This window comes from Paralichthys olivaceus, chromosome 8 (assembly GCF_024713975.1).
Source record: "Paralichthys olivaceus isolate ysfri-2021 chromosome 8, ASM2471397v2, whole genome shotgun sequence".
NCBI lineage: Eukaryota > Metazoa > Chordata > Actinopteri > Pleuronectiformes > Paralichthyidae > Paralichthys > Paralichthys olivaceus.
In genome coordinates this window covers 18,609,427-18,626,217 of record NC_091100.1, presented here as the reverse complement: position 1 = coordinate 18,626,217, position 16,791 = coordinate 18,609,427, and the positions used below count along the sequence as shown (strand labels likewise).

Sequence of the window (16,791 nt, the reverse complement as noted above, 5' to 3'; positions counted from 1 at the left end):
CACTAACACTGCTGTAAAGGTGTTCTTCCTTGGGCTCCACTTCTGAGTTCACATTGAGAATCATTTGTGCAGCCAATAACACAACACAAGCTTTACACGTGCAGCACACCTCACATGACACAGTAACAAGAAGAACAAAATGACCCTGCTATGTACGTGAAATGACAAATAGATCAGCAACACCTCTTTTTTATGCATTCAACTTGATAATTACATCTTGTCACTACAGAGCTCAGGTGTACATTTTCGTCAACGACAAAAAGGAACTCTGTCAGTTTCCTTATTCACAGGAGTCTAATTGGGTACCATTCTAATGGTGTGTGGTTTGGATATGTGAGTCATGATGCCTGTCTTTGGCAAGGTCTCACGGAGGCTCAGAGAGATTTTAGTGAATACAAACAGTATGATTGTCTGGAGAAATGTCCGCTGTCTCTGGCAGTATATACTGCATATACATACTACAACATATAATTAATCTACACTAATAATTGGCTTCATGAATCTGTTGAAAATCCTCTTGGCTGCATTAAGGTGCGACCCTCTATTTTTTTACTGAAGTGCTTCTTCCTGGTGATTCCAAAACTTTCATTAGAGGGGTGTTAACCTTTAAATTTACAGACATTTCTTAAAGTAGAGAGATCCCAAACAGTGACTCTACATAAGGATTGATCCTGCAAGGTGTGCAATGATTTGAAACACTTGGTGTTATCAGCCATGTTCAACTGATAAATATAGATCTATTAAAATTGATAATAAAAGTGATATTACTGTAAAACCAGCATTAGTGTTTTTCATCAAAGAACAACAAATTATTTGACATAGAGTCAGATAATTTTGTCAAGTAACATATTTAAGTATCAGCAGTATCTCTTTGAAGTTTCCAGCTAGTCATTTGAACAGGGCCACTTGGTCATAAACATGCACAATGTGGCTATACTTAGCTGAAAATGAAATGAAAAGAGCTATAGTAAGCATGTCCACTACTTGATGATCTGAGTGGGAAAAAATAATAGAAAGTGAAGTGCTGAACGGAAAAAGTTGAGCTCACAGTGAAAGAAACACTTTACAACGAAAAAAAATGCCTTTATGTTTACTGCCTCCACAATGCAACAGCCTTAACCTGCCCTTCCAGTGTGCTGTCGCATGCAGTGAAGTGCAAATTGCAGGAAACTACAGCCATTTTCACACATGTGGCCTCGTGACACGTGCAGTGAAGTGACTGTACCTTTTTGTTAGAGAAAGCTCCGCACACACATGCGCGCACACACACACATACACACACACACGTGCAGCCAAACTCTTGAGTGAAGGATGCTCCTGCCCTGCTTGCACTTGAAAAGGATTTACATATCTTGTTGTTTCTCTGACATGCACACACATACAGACGCATAACCACAAATCATAGCAGGGCTGCTCCCAACAATGGACTGAAATGTGATGCTGTACTTACACTCCACCCTCACATTCACTGAGAGAAATGTTCATCAGCTGAGGCACACAAAGCACACAAGTGCTGTTTCCTGTAAACCCACAGTTCAAAAAACTGGATGGATTGTTTTGCATTTTCACACATTTCCGATGATTTCTGTTGCATACACAAGGCCATGTAGTAGGATTCAACTCAACATAGAAATAAAATTGTATTGCCTTTTGAGTTGGTCTAAGGAAAGAGTTCTGATGTTAGGACCAACATTGTATATTTGTTAGAACGTACTGTTCAGTTTTTTAAATGAATTTTTTTTCCATGATTCCATGTGCATGTTGTTTTAAGGTGTTGTCAGGAGTTTGTCTTCTTGTAAGACCTTGAACTGGTCTAGGAGCCATGCAGCGCCACTGAAACATATGATATTGGCACATGCAGATAATCTTGGCTTGGCTGTGAGTTTCTAAAGGCCTCATTAGGGATGAGGTTTACCTTTGAATAAACCTTGTGTTACTCTCATATGACCCCAGATGTTCTGATGTTGAACGCACACAAGTGGGATCAGAACAGCCACTGCTATGCCCATCTCATGGTCTCATGATGTTCTATGTCCTCTGACACAGGGCAGAAATATTAGCGTGACTACACAGTGAGCTGTGTTTGTCAACAGTCCAATCAGTCACTATAGTTTACTGCAGCTGGGCAGAGATCATGTCGTGGAAATAAGGACGGAGGGAGGCAGCCAGCTTGTCACGCAATTAGATGACAGGTAAATGTAACAATAACAATGGAACATGCACACACGCACGCACCTGCCACTGGTGAATACCTTCTGAATTGTTGTTAATTATGTTTTCCACGTAAATAAACACACTTTAAAAATGCTAAGATGAAACCTATAAAAAAATAATGAAACCCTAAATGACTGTTGTGTTATATAAGGCCCTGTAATTGAAATGTTCATTTAAATTGGGTGGGTTGATGAACTGACAATATTTTATTTGTATTTAAACTTTTGACAGAGGAAACTGGGGATCCCAGGCACCATCCTGCTTGTGCTGGTCACATTGTACAGTGTAATCCTGACGGCCCAAAGCCAACAACAACACAAAGGTATAGTACCTGATAGATCCATGTCTATGATGTCATCCATAGTTGTAGAACCTGTTTGTCTTACGCAACTTCTTTAACAACCAAACAAGCAAGTTGAGTGAAAAAGCAAACAAGTACACGATATGAGGAGATGAGAGAATGAGTCCTGGTTCAGTGTCATGAGTCCATGCTGCCATGTTTCTTAATGTCCACTAGAGGACAGACAGGGTCAACACAATTACATTTTGGTTTAATTTCTTCTCATCAGTGGTAATATCTCACATATCTCATCTTATAGGCAGAGAGATTTGGAGAGGAGAGGACCAAAAGAGAGGAGAAGGTGGAAGGAAATATGAACACAGAAAAGGAAGACTGGCTCACTTGGATGGGAAAGAAAGAGAAAATTATATTGCAACGGTAAGTGACAGTGGCACATGGTGGATTTTGGACACCCCAGCAAATCATCCTCAATGGAGTATTTTCTATTATTGTAATTTTATTAAAAATACTATCCAGTATTTGTGCTCAAGTGCCATCACACACTTGGGAGTAAAGCAGTCTTCACTTGTAAAGATAAAGTTTCAGATCCAGGCAGAGATCTTTGTTGCATGTTGTTCCCCATCTCCTGTCCCCTGTCTATTCTGTAGAAAGCTGATAATAATATATTCTATGAGTTTAAACCATTATTTAAAATTACTTAAAAATACTGCACCAGCCATTGATTCTAATTCTGTAAAATTCATTGGTTAACATGTAAAAAAACCAAGTCAGAACACCAACATTTTGGTGAATTCAGACATAGACACCTGAAGACGTGTAGTAGCTGCATAGCATGTATGTGGAAATAGACATATCACTTCACATCAGACTGCCTGAAACTGAACTGTTACTCTGAATTAATTGGAAAGATGTTTGTCTGTTTGTTAGGCTGATATGACTCTGAGGCGGCTGCATGAAAAAGTTAATTCTGCAACAGCCAAAAACAGACTCACAGCCAAGGATTGTGAGTCCAGTTCTAACCGACTATTGTTGTTTAAATGGTATAGACCTTATTCCAACATTAAAATATTCAATTTGTCACAATTTTAATTAGTTTTATTTATTAAAGGGATAGTTCAACAATTTTGGGGAAATATGCTCATTCGCCTTCTTGTGGCTGGCTGTGAATCATTCACAGGCAGCCAAACAGATTGCAAACATTTTTCTGTCCTTGGTGCTTAATTGTGCTTTCCCTGTCAATGATACTGAACTGTTTAATGAGTTTCAAATGACAGGCAGGTTAAACTGAAATATAGCTACACATCATTCGCTTGTAAAAAATAGTTTAGAGGAAGTGTATATAATATTAGTATAATACAGTATGTAATAATACCCTGAGAGCATATTAATAATCAAAGCTGTCACACTGTTGCATTCAAGAGTGAATTAAAACCCTAAAATAAATCAATGAAGATGAAATTAATTGAAATAAGGTTTTTACTTAAAAGCAACATACAGAACTTTACAACACAATTTACATACAGAATATGTTCATTTAGGATGGATCTATCTATCTTTTTAACAATTCCAGAAATCTCTTACTGTCCGTCTGTATGTGGAACACATAGCTTGAGTATGTGCTGTAACTCAGACCACAGGCCCAGAGATTGAATCTCTGTCCTTATCTGCACGTTCTCCTGAAAAGAGCAAGAGCAAAGAAAACAGGAACAGGACGAGAGGATCAGAGAGGAGGCGGAAATGAATGACATTGTATTTTGTGGTATTGGCGCATATTACTCCTCATGTCTTCTAATGTCAATAAGTGGAGCACATGGATGCTGGTTTGTGGTTGTACTATGGATATGTGTACTTAATTGTGCATTTGACATGTGATGAGGAAGATTCAGAAGAGGCAAAATGTGATGGCTCAACCTGAAACTGAAAGTATTTTCTGACTTACAGAAACATCAAATCTGTTATTGGAATTTAGGGAAACATCAGTTCTCAGAACACCAAACATCAACCATGTTAGAAGTATCTGTGTTTAAAATGTTTAAATATTTCTTTATAAAAATATAACTATATTATTCAGGGCAGAAAATCCACCTATTACAAGCGTATCCATTTTTTTTATTGAGTTAGCTGGAACCTTAAAGATTTATTTGATGTGGATATTTAAAGATATTTAATGGGTGGAAGTGAAAAGGTTGTATTCAGGTCGGGCAAATGGAGTCGAAACATTTTGGCTTTTATGGGAGGAGACATCAACAATGGGGGGATGGGATGTACTCTAGAGGTTTTCTTGTTTCTGTCCCTTATCAACAACCTGGCTTCATTATGTGTTTATAGTGACCCATCATTATATTTATCAGTAAAAGAGCTTGAATGCTGTTCTCAAGCTGCACTTTTTAAAATATAACAGCCATTCATGGACCAACACATGCAGCATATTTAGAGAGCTGCCGGCAGTCCCTCTGGGGATGCACATTTCAGATGTAAACTAAAGACAATACAAGGAAATAGGAAGCCCCCTGAGTACCGGCCAGGCTCCAGAAGTTTCCCAGAAAGTGGAGCGGCAGAGCTGGTCTGAGTCCACAACAGCAGCCTGGAGCAGCACAGTTGACCACCTGGGAACGGGAAGGGATTGATCCAAAGTAATGGCTGAAGGTAAAACAACCTATCTAATCTAATGTTTAAAAAATAACACTTCGTCCATCCTCTGATTATTATGAGATGTAATGTTTTCTGTAATACTGAAAAGAGGCATAAAAGAGAAGCAGAACAAAATCTAGTCATTGATAATAGTAATTGGGAATAATTGTTGTGTCTCATCTGTGTAATTTCATTTGGCAGAAATACCACTGCGGGAAAAGAAGCAGAAATATGTACCTTGGTCTGATGGGTGTGGTCTCAATAACTTTGACGGTAAGCTCATTCATTGTCTCTCCTCATGAAATCTCAGTAAATGCACATACTGTCATACATCTGTTGACCACTTTCTATAACAACATGTTTTTATAAGGCTTCATTGATATTAATGGCATTGAAATTAATGGCTTTATTAAAGTTTCCTCATCAGTATAATGTCCATGGGTTTATTCTTCTCTATAGTATTACGAGATTCTTTGAGGTGTTTAGATGGCATGTTAGTGACTAATAAAAAATCTGCACAGCATGTAATTATTTATTGATTTTTGCATTTTATAAGGAGTGTAGTGCAGTTACCAGTGTCCTCAAGTTATTAATAAACTCAAAACATACAGTGCTTAGTATCAAAAACTGGTTTGGAAACAGATTCTGGTTCCAGTTGCCCATCTTCCTCAATTAATGTTTGACATTTTGTGTTTCTCCTTAAAACACACTGTGTATATCTTTAAGGTCTAGCCAACGGGATGCACTTATTTGATAATGCGCACAATCTATTTTGAAATAAAATAAAATAATCACAGAAATGATGGATACTTGAAGATCAAGTAGGCTGAACTGAATTGAGTCTGGTCTATAGAGGATTTCTGTGATCTGTGTCACCAGCTTGTCCCGCCCTTACTGCTGTTGCCAACAGACCTGCAGCTGGACACACTAAGAAAGTTTGGACACCACTTTTTTAACATGTGAACCGTTAGCTGTTCAGTTGAACCTGGTACATTTAAAAGTGTAAAGATGATACGTCTTTTCATCATTATCTCTTAAAACGGATCCTCACTGAAGCACAATGGATCATGGGATTGGTAGACCCAAGAAGGATCCACAAGTTTGAGCCTTCGTTTCTCAGGGATAAAATTATACATTTGTCTGTCACGTTAAAAGGAGCCTTCGAAATGGGACAGCCAAGTCACATTGCTGTGAAGCAATCATACTTCAAATGCTGCCTCGTAAGCAGGTGGTCCCTGAATTGGGACACAGCAAGTTTAACAATGGGCCCTTATGTGTTTAGCTTCTGTTGTTACAGCTTCAGATTTGTCTGGAGGCTTGAGGATCGTCCTAGTGGGCAAGACCGGATCAGGGAAGAGTGCAACCGGAAACACCATCCTAGGGAGAGCTGCCTTCAAAGAGGACCCGAGCCCCATGTCTGTGACTAAACACTGTGAGACCCAGAGCGGGGAGGTGGACGGGACTGTGGTCCAGGTGATTGACACTCCCGGTCTGTTTGATACAGGCATCACAGAGGAAGAGTTGAAAACCAGAATAGAGGAATGTGTCAAGATGTCTGTGCCCGGCCCTCACGCCTTCCTGCTGGTGATCAGGCTTGGTGTGAGGTTCACCGAGGAGGAAAGAAATGCTGTGAAGTGGATCCAGAATAACTTTGGAGATGATGCCTCTATGTACACTATCATGCTGTTTACATGTAAAGACCAGGCTAAGGCCGACAATGCTCTGAAGGAGTGCAAGGAGCTACGGAGACTCTCGATTACATTTGGACGCAGATACCACGCCTTCAACAACAATGATGCAGACGACCGCGTACAGGTCACAGAGTTGATCACCATGATCAAGGAAATGATACAGGACAACGGCGGGAAACACTACACTAATGAGATGTATGAAAAGGCCCAGAGGAAGCTGAGAGAAGAGGAGGAGCGGAAGATACAGGAAGAGGAGGTGAAGAAAGAGGAGGAAAGGAAAAGGTGGGATGAGGAGAGGGAGAAGAAACAGGAAGAGAGACAAAAAGAGGAAACGGTCAAAAAGAAGAACATACGTGTGGCTTCAGCCGCGGCGATCATATTGTTGTTAGCCGGCATGGTTATAGCAGTTAGTGCTAACACCACCGTGGCTCTGGCTCTGGGAGGTCCTGTGCTTGTTCTGGGGGTGTTGTGTGGTTTAGCTGCCCTATGCATATGGAAGGGCATAAGATGCAAATCAAAAACATCTTCTCCAATATAACTTAGGGGAGGCTATAGCAACAAGGACTCATTCATCTGTCTGCAGTATGTGACACGGAATAATAGTTTTGTTCTACATCCACACAACTATGTTTTAGTTTGAAACAAACTCCACACTACTGCGCAGTTTTAAAGCTGCTAAAACGGAGCAGTTTGGAAATGATGACTTCGACACTCACAAGCACTTGCTGATTTAGTTTTTTCAGTCAAAGCATAGCATAGCCTTTGCTGATTTGTCAGGGTCATATCACATGACACCCTTCCGGATAAAATCAACCGCAGTTAGCCTCGGCTACCAGAATTTAAGATGGACAGTAAATTAAAAGTGTTGCTGACACTCTTGTCTTTGCTATTGTGAAATTCAGTTACAATGCTACAACTGCTTACATGTGTAGAAGATGAGCTATTGTTCAAGCAATCTGTTTACACCAGCATGTGCACGTCAGTGTATGTGAGTGGTCACAGGATTTTCATTTTCAGGCATGTAACTATGAACAGGGATTAAAACTGATATGAAGCCAAAATTCTGTCAGAGATTGTTGTAATTTGAAATTGCTGTTTTTAAATAAAATTGTTTTAGTATGGATGTAGCTGTAGTGTTGACACACAACTTTTTCCTGTTGAGAATGTCCCTGAATTATTTTATTTTGGCCTTTTCTGCATTAAGTTTTGACACATAAGAATATCAGAGCCATGTGAATTTAGTGCTGACAGTAAACAAATGGTATGAAACCCAACACTTGTTTCTTCTTTCTTTGTTTTCTTTACACTCTTTTACTGTTTGGAGTTTCTTAATGAAACCTGCATCCCTAGTTGTACTTGTACACATTTCTTCAGGGCTTGTGAGAGGCAGTTGAGTCATTAATAAATAATGTTAGAAAACACTGATATAGTCTCATGGATTTTGTAAACAAATTTTTTCTCACAAAGTATGTGATTATTTCTCAATGAAACTACTAAACTGCACACATATTTAACTGATGATGTGCTGCTGTTTGCCTCATGTTTATTATAAGGAGCAGCATGAGCTCATTTCCCTGAAGGAAATGAGACAATGGTAAACATCCGCTGACCGTTCAGTGAAGAAGCATTCTCAACAGATAAGCCCCTCATTACACTGCCACTGCGTCACAGCTACAGCCAAGAAAGGCCTTAAAACGCATAACTGTGGGTCACTCTATGTCTTTTTTATATAGGAACATAGAGCAAAACTTTATTTATTTTTTAAGTGTTTATTCTATTTCATTCTTTCATTAGTTAATTTTGGCAGAGTGAAACACTAATCATTTTGTTACTGGCCATAGGCTGGCCCAAAGGATGAGACACATGGACTCTCTGGCACTGTTGTATCCAACGTAACATTTGGCTCAGGTAGCGTTGGACTGACTCACACAGACTATTACCACCGACCTTTTTTACGCCTGCGCGGAAGCACACATGAAAGTGATGAGTTCCAGTAAGGGAGCTGTGAACAGTCGATGCTGCAATTCAACGCAACACTGAAGATTACTTTTCATGATACAGGAGTAATAATTTAATAAATATGTTATAACTTAAAATATGCTTTGAAAAAAGTTAAACAGCCCGTTTTGCTTTAGTAAAAGGACAAACTGTGAACATCTGGAGACTTTGGCTTGGTTTTTTTCTAAGTGCTTGTGCCGCCCCCCACGTGACAAATGAAAAAATGCCACCCCCGGGCGGCTGCCCGGTTCGCCCGGGCCAGCAGGAACCACACATGCCCATGGTTTGAAAATCAAAACAAATACATCAATGGTAATAACAATACATTTTATTTGTACTGAGCTTTTAAAAGGCACTCAAAGGCACTTAACATGGATGTTCCACATGATGCACCTACTGCAGTAGTTTCGTTTTTCAGCCCTGGCAGCTTCATTGGGACATTCTTCTTTCATGATGTGATTTTAACATGAACCAAACCGGACCACACATTTTTAAACTTTATTTGATATTTCAAAATCACACAGAAAAGTTACAATAGTTATTTAGGTTTAGGTTTGAGCCAGCCCCCAATGAATTTAGCAGCCCCCGAACCTGCGAGCATTAAAAGTGACCATGCTGGAACCACAAGTTCCTCTGCTGCTGCTACAGCCCCACTAACTGCAGGCACGGCTGAGACTGCTGCTGCCGTCAGCAGGTGACTGCCGACAGCGTTCATGGCATTTCCGCACGTGTTCCACAACTCGTCCTTACTCCTCTTTTTCTGCACCTCTTCGTAGATTCTGCTGGTGTAATAGTTTCCATTTAATCGCACTGTCCTGTCTATGTTTTCAAAGAGATCAGCCACCTGAGTGCGATTTTTCATGGCTGTGTTGTCGAACACCGTGTAGCCAGCTTTGCAGTCACTGATGAACTCCTTGAGTTCTGGACTTTCAGCTAAAACGCTCTCAACTGTCTTTCCTTCGAGAGCATCACCCCTAGTGAAAAGCACCATTGTATACTTGTTGGCTTCCTCACCAAAGTGGCCCTTGATCCATTTCACTGCACTCTTCTCTTCCCCTGTGAACCGCGTATCCAATCTGATCACTAGCAGGAAGATATGGGGTCCTGGGAGAGACAGCAGGATACAGTTCTCTATTTCACTTTTCAGCTGGAGCTCTGTCATCGATGTATCAAAGACCCCGGGGGTGTCAATAACACTCACAGCTCTGTTATCAAATTGCCCTGTTTCTCTTTTGCAATGAGCTGTCACAGATGACAGAGAGATGCCCTTTGTCTCAAACTTGTTAAGTCCCAGGATGGTGTTCCCTGTGGAGCTCTTTCCTGATCCAGTCTTCCCCAGCAGAACAATTCTCAGGTCGCTGACATCTGGAGAAAGAATTTGGAAATAATGGATTTAGGGTCAGCTCACAGGATGAGACCTGCGTATGTGAGTCAAAAAAAGTAAGCTCACCTTCGGTTTTGCTTAAAGGCATCTTGTTGTGGAGGAAAGACGGTCAAAACTAAATTTGAGTCACAAAAGCTGTCTGTGCTTTCCTCAGCTGTGCAGTTCTTGCGTGTGCCAGTTACTCCTCCCCCTCTTTCTTTCCTTGCACCACCACCCTTTCTCAGGAAACGAAACCAGAACTTATAAAAAAGCTGTTGGCAACTCATTGACCAAATTGGCTTGGATGTGAACCTATCACGTGTTAAAGCAGGAGACTCCCTAATCTCCGTTTTAACACACACTCAGGATCAGATGTTAAACTTGACAACTCAAAAAGTAGTATTTTAATGATATTTTCACAAAGGCAAAAGTGCAGGCAAGCTGGAAAAGCTTGTTAGAAACAGAAAGAGCCCAAATAGCCACAAACATGAAACTCTAATTATGACCTTCACAAAGCTTTTATGTTTTCACCCACAACACAACTGATTACCATGGAACTTGGTGGAAGGATGGGGTATGGGTCAGGGAAGAACTAACTTTGGACTGGATCCAGATCAGGGGGTTGAATCTTTTTTATTGAAATGAAATAATTGAGAATAAATTAAACAAAAAGATAGTAAAGAAATTAAATATATGAATTAAATTCTTTTGACTCTCTTAAACATTGTGAGATTGGGTTCAATAATTTTCCCAGCAAGCTTTTCTTGGATCCGGATCTAGTCCATTTAAATGTGGTTTCATAAGGGGACTGTTGGGCCTTGGTGGAGGTATGACCTCTACTGAGCCTTTTAGATAATAAATTGAAACCAGTGCCATGACATTGCTGACCAGCTGCAGTTTGTGTCACCAAGTGAGAAAGGAAGTTACGCAGGAAGCCCAACAATATGAAGTTGAGTTGGCAGGAAAAACAAGCCTGAGACACAACACTGGGGCAATAAACAGAGAAATTCATCAAGGCCAATTCCTGGAGGGGACACCAAAGGGGACCATCGTCAAGTAAATTAACAGTTAAAAAAATACTGCACTGAGAAGTTCATCTTAAATACAGTATTATAGAACATATAACTCCATTATCAACTTTAAAATAACACAGATTTTTGTATGAAAACCTTCATTTATAATGTAACCAAGCATTCTGTGACATACACAGACCTTCTGCCTCACATGTGTTTCCCCAAAAGAGAAGTCAACGTGTCTTGATCATCCCCTGGTGGCTGGCTGCAGCACAGGTCACAACTCCCACCCCTATGTTAGTCAATAGGACATGGATAGACCAAACTAAATAGTGCATGTTAAATAATTATTTCTCCAAGATGGTTGTAGATTGTATGTAGTTCTTATCACATTGATGTTTATCCAACTGTAAAATCTTCAGGTAGATTTAGTTTTAATTGATGTTATAAAATGAGGTGAAACATCCTGATTGACAGCTGTGTCCTGAGACTGATTCACTACACCCTCTAATCACTACTGCACAAGATGGCAGAGTTCTTATCCAGGATATTTTGGCTTCATTTCTTCATGGTGGGAGGAAGTGGTGATGTATCGTGCATCTTTATATACACTATGGTCAAAATAGTGAGTATAGTCAATATCTATATGCCTCCAATCAACTTTCCCCTTATCCTCTATGGTTTCATCCTTTGCCTCAATCTGACAAATCCAACACCAACAGACGACATCATGACCACATCAACAATTTCTGAAACAAAGTGTCCTTGTGTTGTCATTTTTTGCATAACTATCTATGTGTGTGTGTGTGTGTATGTATTTAGTATGCAGTATCACTCAGTGCTGCCCTCCCACACCCCTGCGTATGACATCCAGAGAGACAAGCTGCCCAGTCATAACAGAAGAACGCCAACAACTAATTCGCATCACACGACTGTACCACCAAGAAACTCAGTATCAGCAACACTCCGACAATCAGTGGACGTCTGGTTGAAAAGTAAGTTTTCTCAAGTTTTGCTCAAAATGTGGAATTTATTGGAAATGAAAACTGCCACACCTGGACCAGGTTTAATGCCGATTATTTATATATCTTACAGTTGAATTGCACAATTATATGTTTAATACATTTTTAAATAATTTGAACTATTACTCATGAAATGAATAAGCTGAAAACAATGTCATCCTTACAGGTGTTTAACAGAGAAGGATACTGAGGAGGAGAAGAGCATCCATCTCAAAAACCCACTTTCTCTGAACATCTCAACTCTCAGGAAATTCCTCAGACCAGACAAAAGATAGAGACAAGCATCTGGATTTTCTACTGAAGTGTCTTCACTGATCATGGCATCAACAGGTCTCCAGCTGCTCGGATTGATTTTGACCGTGCTGGGTTGGGTGTGCGGGGCGTTGGTGTGCGCCGCTCCGCTGTGGCGTGTGTCTGCCTTCGTGGGCGGAGAGCTGGTGATCGCCCAGGTATTGTGGGAGGGACTGTGGATGAACTGCCTGTCTCAGACCACAGGCCAGATCCAGTGCAAGACCTATGACTCCACCCTGGCGCTGCCCACGTCCGGCCAAGCCGCCCGAGGTCTCACCGTCCTCTCCCTGCTCCTCTGCCTTCTGGCCCTCACACTTGGGGTCGCAGGGGCCAAGTGCACTCATTGCATGGGCGATGCCAACCAGGCCTCCAAGGCTCGGCTGGCCAGGTTAGCAGGGGTGCTCTTCCTCGTGGCTGGCCTTGCCTACTTGATACCCATCTGTTGGACGGCCTACACCATCATCAGGGACTTCTATGACCCAAACGTTGCAGCACCCCTAAAGAGAGAGCTGGGACCGGCGCTGTACCTTGGCTGGGGGGCCAGTCTGCTGCTCCTGGTTGGAGGCTCGCTGCTGCACGTTGGGTCTTCTCCTCCAGGAGGAAGGGTACTGCCTGTGTTTGGAGGAGCGACGAAGGACAACCCGCGACCTGGGTCAGCAGGAGAAGGGAAGCAACAGGAAAAATCTTTTGTATGAGATCCTTTTAATGGACATGTGGGGTATGAACAAACTCAGAGGTCACAACCTCATCAGGTAAACTTCTGTAAACTGCAACAACACAACATATTAGAGGATTATGAGCCTGTATTGTGTTTTGTTTGTGTGTTGTACTTTGTATTTCATGACACTTTTCACATGGTTAACTTCATAGCAACAGGTTTGTAATAGTATAAACATTAATTCAAGGCTTTGTGTCAGTGTGGGAGTTTGAACTGAATTGTGGGAGGATTGTAGATATTTAGATAATTACTAATGTGTGTGACTTACGTTTCTTAAATTCCACTCTGCCTCTGCTTGTGTTTGTGTGTGTGTGTGTGTGTGTGTGTGTGTGTGTGTGTGTGTGGGTGGTTTGTGTACAGAAGGCCAGTGTACATAGTACGTTTGTGTGTGCTGGTGTTTTCTCTGAAAATGAGTGGGCAGGCAAAGTGATACTTGGTTATTTACTTGTTATGCACTTTTTAGTATTTCAGGGCAAATTTACTCTTATATTTCACCTCTATCTTTTTTGTTTATTCTTGTTTATAGTGTTGTTGTTTTTCTTCTAGCCCTGTTGATAAGTTTAAACACTCCTACAGCCTAGATTTTAATACTTTTATTTGACTGGAAAATAATTATTTATATTTATGTGATATGCTGTGTATTTTTATCCATTACAATGTCAAGTAGTGGTCATTTTGTTAATTTAAAACGAGAGAAGAGAGAGTTGCTCATCTGGTGTTGATTGTCACTTTTCTAATAATAATAACAACAATAATAATAATAATTACTATTATCATTATAAAATAATGTTTGATTTAGCTTTTTACCATTATTCTTTGAACAATTTGATTTTGCATTTTCCATTTTGCTTTTTGTCAGTAATTTTTTTGTATGTTATTACTTCTGCACAATAAATACATGTGTTTGCTTTCTCCTACAACCGGATTTCTTTAAAACATTGAAAGTGAGTTTCTTATGCTAAAATGTTCAGTATTTACATTCTGAATGTATCATCCCTGCATATGTAAGTTTTCATAGTTATTGTTAGCGGGTGAATAGTGTATCTGAAAAAAGACTAGTGAAAGAACAGGGGTACTTCAGGAGCAAATCAGATTTAAATTGTTGTGCCCCCTCTTGGCCCTGCTCCTGGATCTGCTCCTGTGTTCTGTCTTTTCTCTACCACTTGTCTATTTGTTACCAGACAGATGTTTCACTTTGATCCAGTCTATTTTTGTGACACTATAACCTTGGTTTCCAAAACATAGGAAAAATCTCCACACCTAGAAGCTCCTTTTAAAATATGTATTACTGTGGCGACGTTTTAAGCATAAGGCTCTTCCTCAGACTTCTAAAAGATATAAAGTTGCCATCTTAAATACTTTCATGTGATAATGTCACAACAGTTACAAGCAATAAAAAATACACATAGTAAATATCATAACAAATATATACAAAAACACAAAAAGGGTAAATAATCCTATAGGCTACAAGTGTGGTTGCAACAAAATAACATGTTACTGTCTCAGAGGAATGAGAAAAAACAATTACATCAAAAAAGACACTTATTTGGGTGCAAGACAACTAGAATTGTATTTTAATGGTCAAATCCTATAATCTGATTCCAAACCACTTTGTGTTGTGACTGCAGACAAATTGCTCTTGGGGGCAGCAGACACTACACAACTACATGCACTCCCTCCAATGTAAAGACATGTCACATGCAGAGCACATAGATATCAATTCTTCAAATATTTAAAATCAAGATCCATTAATTATTACCATGGAAATGAATAAAAATGGCAAAAAAAACATCATACTGCAATGTTAAAGAACGGTTAAGAAAAATGGATCTGCCCCTTGTCCAAATGCACTTCAAAATTAAAAGGGGTTCTTTTTTGGTCCTATCCTTCCACCAAGTTTCGTGGAAATCAGTGCAGCTGTTTTAGTGTTATCCTGTTGACAAGGTAATCATTTAGGTAACAAAGGGTGGAAAGATAATGTAAACACTTTGCAATAAAGCAAACAACTTTTGTCAACTCCTTTGCATTTGATGTCATTTGATGGCTGTAGTTTCATTTTTGCTTGAGGGTGTCAGTGTGATTTAACCTAGGAAATAATTTGGCCTTTTTTCATCTGCACATATCTGATCTGTCCCCCTCAGAGCCCTGTGTGTTGCCTCATGTTACGTGCAAAAGCACATCTTATTTTGTTGATTACCCAGCTCTATTGTAGCTGCTCCACCAAAGTAGCATGTTTGCATCTGTGAATAAGACAAGTGTAAAACTGCTTCTACGTGCCAGCACAAGTCCATGAGTCTCAGTTGTGTGAGGTGTGGGAAATAAAAAACCTGCATGTCTGGTATGACATTACACTATTTATAGGAGACATACATTATACTTATAAATAAAACCATTTATCAGAAACTGGCATAACATGGTGCCATTGATATTGGTGTCTCCATGCAGTCTTGTCTTCCTACTCCAAAACAGAAAAAACTGATTCAGTCGTCCTAACGGGCGCAGGACAAGAAGACCTGAGGCTCTTTGGACTGTGCCAAACATTCCACTGTGTTGGACGGGAACTTGTAACGTTGCTGTTTGAGACCTTTGTAATTCAGAAACTACACATTTTGTTTAGTTGAACTTATCTTTCCCATATAATGAGACACCATATTTATTACCAAGCAATCTGAACTGCAATTTCAATTAGACTATTTGATGAGTAAACAATGAAATAAAGATACAGCAGAAAAAACTGACTTAACTAAATATGTGATTTTATTTTAGAAACATGTCATTCATCCTACATCAGATAGTATTTAATGCAATATATTATCACATTTAAATCAACACTGTACACGGTTCTGTCTTATTTACATGAAGTGTTAACATGAACTGTCTCCTGTCTGCAAACACCTCTAATGAACTGTAACAGCCACCCACTCCACCCAGTGGCCTATGAGTTGAGGTGCCATCCATGAACTAAGCCACCTGTATTTACATTCAGAAAAATTAATATAAAAACACTTGTCTGTTTTGCAGATTTCACTTTTGTGCTGGGGTTTTAACTTCACCCCGTTCAGTGACAGCAGCATTGGTTACCTTGAAACATCTCTACAGCTGCTTGTTGGTTATTTGAATGCTTCTTATGAGATCTCACTTAAAGGTGCATTGTGTAGAATTTAGTGATATCTAGTGTTGAAGTTGCAGGTTGCAGCTGAACACCCCTCACCTCACCCTCTCCTTCCAAACATGAAAAGGAACCTGTGGTAGCTTCAGTTGTCATAAAAATTCAAAAGGTGTTTAGTTTGTCCAGTCTGGACTAATGTAAAAAACATGGCGGCCTCCGTAGAGAGGGGCCCCTCGATGTAAATATAAAGTATTTAAATATAAAGGGTCTTTTCTGGAGCACAGAAAACTACAATTCATACAGTTTAGATTAAATGGACTTGTGGAAACACCATGAGGATTATTCTACATTAAATGTCTGCCAATAGTTCCCTTTCACCTAAATCTTACACACTGGACCTTTAACTGTAACATCCAAACGGAACATGTTCTTGTCACAGA

General features: G+C 39.9%; 3 protein-coding genes across 4 annotated transcripts; 2 read left to right on the top strand and 1 right to left on the bottom strand.

Annotated features, from left to right (window-relative positions):
* The first annotated feature begins 2,835 nt into the window (after window positions 1-2,835).
* Window positions 2,836-8,110, top strand: LOC109627552 (GTPase IMAP family member 7-like). 2 transcript variants are annotated; one of them, XM_020084141.2, is made up of 3 exons: window positions 2,836-5,161; window positions 5,348-5,419; window positions 6,444-8,110. In XM_020084141.2, exons 1-3 carry the CDS (start codon window positions 5,152-5,154, stop codon window positions 7,373-7,375), a joined length of 1,014 nt encoding a protein of 337 aa, XP_019939700.1. In that variant the 5' UTR covers window positions 2,836-5,151; the 3' UTR covers window positions 7,376-8,110. The 2 variants fall into 2 exon arrangements, with proteins under 2 accessions (XP_019939700.1, XP_019939699.1); XM_020084140.2 differs by having other exon boundaries at window positions 4,848-5,161; window positions 6,429-8,110.
* A 1,209-nt stretch (window positions 8,111-9,319) lies between these two features.
* LOC109627554 (GTPase IMAP family member 9-like) lies at window positions 9,320-10,475 on the bottom strand. Its single transcript, XM_020084145.2, has 2 exons — window positions 10,286-10,475; window positions 9,320-10,200 (listed from the first exon to the last, which is right to left on the bottom strand). The coding sequence occupies exons 1-2, from the start codon at window positions 10,305-10,307 to the stop codon at window positions 9,374-9,376; spliced, it is 849 nt and encodes a 282-aa protein (XP_019939704.2). The 5' UTR covers window positions 10,308-10,475; the 3' UTR covers window positions 9,320-9,373.
* Window positions 10,476-12,414: 1,939 nt separating this feature from the next.
* On the top strand, window positions 12,415-13,359 carry cldn31 (claudin 31). The gene has a single exon (XM_069529471.1). The coding sequence runs from the start codon at window positions 12,551-12,553 to the stop codon at window positions 13,217-13,219; it is 669 nt and encodes a 222-aa protein (XP_069385572.1). The 5' UTR covers window positions 12,415-12,550; the 3' UTR covers window positions 13,220-13,359.
* Window positions 13,360-16,791: the final 3,432 nt, after the last annotated feature.